At 41.3% G+C, this 5,258-nt stretch overlaps 1 protein-coding gene across 1 annotated transcript in view; it reads right to left on the minus strand.

Annotated features, from left to right (window-relative positions):
• LOC146469196 (uncharacterized) overlaps positions 1 to 2,985 on the minus strand; it is a 13,652-nt gene extending 10,667 nt beyond the window's left edge. Inside the window, exons 1-2 of the mRNA XM_085123823.1 lie at positions 2,519 to 2,985; positions 318 to 465 (exon numbers count right to left, since the gene is read on the minus strand). Coding sequence (XP_084979949.1) covers positions 318 to 465; positions 2,519 to 2,717 — 347 coding nt within the window. The 5' untranslated portion in view covers positions 2,718 to 2,985. The remainder of the gene's footprint in view (positions 1 to 317; positions 466 to 2,518) is intronic.
• Between the last annotated feature and the right edge of the window lie 2,273 nt (positions 2,986 to 5,258).

A 5,258-nucleotide genomic window follows, 5' to 3' on the forward strand; every position in this document is an offset into this window, starting at 1 on the left:
CATGTTTTTGGGTTCCCAAGCAAAAATCCATCACACTTCCCGGGCATGAGCACTACCTCAACAGATATTAGTTTGCCTCTGGTCCTTGGTATGGGCACTGGTCTGAACAAGATTTTGAAAGTTTCCATGCTTTTTTCCCATGCCTCCCTACGATACAGTAAACAGAATGGTGGGAGCTAAATGGACAAACAAGGAAACAGTTGCTCCTTGTGCACCAAAAAGTCTGAAAAATGTTCTTTTCTGTGCCGGGGTATAGGACCTTGGCATGGCACCTAGTCTGAACAAAGCCTAAGACATGGAACACAGATAAAACATACCTCAGCACTATATCTGATGAGACATAGTAAGGAGTCTGATTGCTTGTTGGAGATGCAAACCTGTACGAGAACACACTAGGGGGGATGGGCTTGGTCACATTCTGAAGTGCAGGAAAATCCTTGTCTTCTGTTCTGTTTGTGGCAGAAACTAAATAAAAAGGAGATAAGATGTAATGACATCAATTTCATTTCTATGTGACCTTTTGGTCAAAATGCACTTACAATGAACTTCCATCAAACAAGTATACACCCAGGTAAACTTTGTACATTCAGCACAACTACATATTTTCAGGCATTATCATAATTTGGTTTACTATTAACCTGTAGCTTGATGAGAACTTGAAGTTCTAGTTTGCCCAGCAACTTTCTTGAGCATTGAGGTACTGGAGTGAAAATCGTGCTATGTCACATTTGCACAAGATTTCACCCGCACACATCCCCTTTGTCGTGTAAAAGACATGATTTTGCCTGCCATGCAAAATGTCTGTATGCTTATAAGATGACAAAGCAATACAACAATATTTTATTGAAACACCATTCAAGTATTGGAGAGTTTATCCCTTTTCCCCCAATCCAATCTCATCCCCACCCCCCCCCCACCCCCTTCCCTCTCCTTCCTCTCTGGTGTAATAGTTAGTACATCAAACTTTCAGTTATGACTGTTGGTAAAAGGATTTGAGGTTCAGTGAGGTTAGGTTGGTCTCTGTATTGCTGTTTTGTTTCCTTAGACAAGAAACTTTAACCATGTGTATAAATGGGTCCTGGAAACATACTGCCAGCAGTAATCCTGTGACAAACTAGCATCCCATCCAGGGGGGAGTGGTAATACTCATAGTCAGTTCATGCTGGGTATCCTGTGTTGGACTAGCATCCCATCCAGGAGGGAGTAGTAATATTCATAGTCACTTCATGCTGGCTTTCCTGTGGTGGACAAGCATCTCATCCAGGGGGAGTAGTAATACTCCTAGTCACTTCATGCTGGGTACCCTGTGATGGACTAGCATCCCATCCAGGGGAGAGTAGTAATACTCCTAGTCACTTCATGCTGGGTATCCTGTGATGGACTAGCATTCCATCCAGGTGGGAGTAGTAATATTCCTAGTCACTTCATGCTGGGGATCCTGTGATGAACTAGCATTGATTCAGGGGGAGAGGGGGGGGAGTAGCAATACTCCTAGCCCATCACAGGATACTTAGCATGAAGTGGCTAGCATACTTTTTAGGAGGGAGGGGGAGGGGGGAGAAGATAATGTATAACTCTTCACTGTCACTTCATGCCATAGAAACTGGATTAACATATAGGCAATCCTAAAATAATTAATGTGTTGCTAAACTAAACACTTTTCCTTGCAACTTATCACACATTTTCATTGTGTGTAACACACCCTGAAATGAACACGTCTCGCAATTTTTTGTTGCCTCTTTCATTATGAGAAGTAGAATTCGTCTCTACTTCATGACACAGTGACTGCAACAAAAATGTTACAAGACAAGTTCATTTCAGAGTACATGTATGTTATACTAAGCAAATGTTTCATGCAACTTGTGTCAGAATGATGCAACGAAATTGTGAGACAAGCTGCAAGAAAAACTGCCTAGTGTAATAGTGCCTTTGGACTTCAAGTAAGACTTTTTTTTCTCCCTTGCCCCCTTCCTAGTTCAATATTATTTTAAAGTATCCAGCTGAGCTGAGTGAAATTTGGCAACATAATAATATGTTAGTCCAAGGTTAAAGGTCTATTATTGTTATTCAAACAAGTAGTAAAAAGATTACTCTTGCAAAGATATGGCTAATAACAGCTTACTCACACATGTGTGTCAGTTACTATTTATTTCATAAACACATTGAGTTGGTGGATTGGACGAATGAAAGGCAAGAATTTTTGAAATGTTCAAGATCATTTTGCGTTTCGAATTTTGGCATCCCTGTCACATTTTGCGCTATTTATCTGACGAGAACAAGAAAATACTTTTTTCACCTATAAAAACATATTAAACTATTTTTGGATGAAGTATTTTAATGAACCCAACTGCTTTGTCATTGGGAGTACATTAACAAACTTGACAACGAAGTTCGAGATTTTCGATTCCAGCAAGGAAGACATGTTCTAACGAGGACATAAGCTTACGGTTCATCCAAAACACTTACGATATTTATTTACTTTTAGTAACATTAACAAGGTAAAGATTATTTCACTCACCAACTTGAGCGACCGTTATCGTCGGAACATGGACTCCAAGAGAATTTTGCTGAAGCGAGGAGGTAGGGTTGGAAGAGACTACATGGCCGCCATCTTGAATGTTGTTGAACTCAGCTGAGCCACCTCGACCTGTGTTGTTCGATTGTTTTTGGGCATCAGTTGTCTTCTCTAAAGTTGAAGAATTTTCAACAGTGGCCATATTAAAAGCATAAAATAAATCGTGTTCAAATCCATCTTTTCGAATTCTTGCCAGCCATGAAATCAATTAGAAAGAAAATAAAGATTTGCACGTTTGGAGAAGTTATGATGCGATCAGACGAAGACGTGATTTACAAGAGAAATTATTTTGCCGTTGTCTCGTAAACACAGTGAAAACAGCAAGAAGACCCAAATCAAAAGAGCACAGTCATACATTAATGAAAAAAGGTTGAAAATTGTACGTGGATTTTGCAGATTCTCGAAGTGAAAATGTGACAAAATATTAAATTCTCCTTTGTTTTGCGAAGCCATGAAGGAAATCTTCTGTGCTCTGTTTTGATTGGGCCAGTGAGTATTCTAGACTAAGAAAAGGCGCAAGGGAGGGGTGGGAAGTGGTCAATATTTTCGGTCTCTGAAAATTCTAAAACACTACTTCCCATGACTTCCTGATCGTGAAACATCTATGCAAAGCTGAACGATCAACTGGGGGTTTTAATAACATTGCCTAACATTTCGGTTATACAGAACTTACCTTTATCAGGGGCTAAAAAAAAAAAAAAAACAGGTGAAAATGTAAACAACCATAACAGTCACGAGAAGAAAGAAGACTATCTGATCACCAATGTGATGTTTAAACAAACTTTTTAATCGCTACCATAAGAAATTCCAGGCCCGTGCTGGGTTCCTCTAGGGTGGGGATTTGCATTGGCAAAGGTTAACAGCACTTTCCTGTGAAAATAATTAGGAGATCGCAAAGGAAAACCATCTTTTGTTTTACAGTTGGGGCACCGCAATGCCAGTATGAACAGATTTTTTTTTTTTTTTGGGGGGGGGGGGGGGGGGTTTGATTGAGAGACAAAATTAGCCCTAAACAATGTAGATGATTAGCCTGGTGCAAGGGGAAAACTATCCATAGGATACGGGCATGTTGGGAGAGATAGTAAAGAGTATAGGGAGGGGAGGGTTTAAGACCACCTGCCAGAAATGCAACCTGGAAACGTCTAGGGTGACAAGGAAATAATGCTTTAATGCTTTGTTTATAGTGGAAATGCACTTAGCTACCCAAAGCTAGTTTACAGGCATTCCACTCAGAAATAACGGGAAACAAATAACAATCAAATCGAATATAACATGTTAAAAATCCCAACTGGCAGGAGGCAAACCAGCTTGGCCAAAGCGGGACTTGAACCCGGGGCCTCTGGATTTCAAGTCCGGCGCCCTTACCTCTGGGCCACGCCGCCAACCTTGTTCCCAGGGTTTTTCTGTTTTGCCGCTTTTTCCAATTTAAAGGAAAACTGGGAACAAGGATCCCCGGATGAAACAGGCGCGATTCTTCGCATTGGCCTTCTCTTCCTTTGAAAGTTTGTCGAAATTCTCGCACAGCTGTGAAGCGACCACGGGCTCAATCATAGACATATCATCCACATAACGTTTCGGTATCCCCAGTCGCAATTCTTGGTAATAAAGTTGTTTGTCAGGATTGAAATCAAAGTTTTTTAAAAGATATTTTTCATTCGTCCCGGTAATGCGCCGATCAAATCGAACCTAGAACACCCACAAAAGCCACCCCTGGCATACCCCGACAATTAACCATTTTCCGGTGCTTGGGGAGTGCATTGGACACGGAAAAGTTTGGTCGGATTTCTCGTCACGGACTTGCATCCGCTAACATTTGCTTCAGCCTTCTCACGTTTTACAATTTCTTTTCTTCCTCTTAGCTAACAATTCACAATTTTATTCAAAGCCCGATTCAGGACCACTTAATCAAGGCTTACTTGTTTCCGCATATGAACGGTGGGTCTTCCCGAAGCGCTGCCCTAACAATACAGACCTTCAACTGGAATTCCAAAGCTAGGCTTACTTTACTATACGATCTTTATGACAATATAATAAACATTATAGCTACCATTCATAATTTGGACTGAACAATTCTGTTATGCATACCAAAGTCAAATGAATAGATTTTATTTGTGCTGTTATGCAGTTTTATTATAAACTGTGAATGACATCCTAGAACCAAAGCTCCTTAGAAGCAGTGCTGTTTTTGGACAAATCCCCGCGATAACACTTCAGACTTTTCGGTTCTTTTCAGTCCACGAGCACTTACAACGCAAGTTGTCAGGTCAATCAACCCTCTTTCCCAGGGTCATTCTCTTCTCCATCGAAAGTGGGAACAAGATTGCCAAAAGAGATGAAATGCTGCACAATATCGTACCCAGAGTGCTCAGGTTCTTAGCCCAGCGGTTGGTCGCCAAGAGAGACTGGAGGGGGGGGGGGGGGGGGAATCGATAACAGTTCAATTTTGGATTGGCTGCCCCTTAACCGCCTTTCACTTGCATTACTAAGATAAAAAAAATCTAGCGCCCCTGTGTCTCTCGTAGCAACTAGCCACCAGAGTCTGGGTACGAGATTGAATGCTGCATAGTTCTACAATGTTCAGGGTAATTAACCCAGCAACTGACCGGACCCGAGAGAACGAAAGAAACGAACATTTTCAAAAAGCAACCCGGGAACACCGAACAAATGTTTGGAAACCGTCAGC

This window comes from Pavona decussata, unplaced genomic scaffold (genome assembly GCF_977016875.1).
Source record: "Pavona decussata unplaced genomic scaffold, jaPavDecu1.1 SCAFFOLD_127, whole genome shotgun sequence".
NCBI lineage: Eukaryota > Metazoa > Cnidaria > Anthozoa > Scleractinia > Agariciidae > Pavona > Pavona decussata.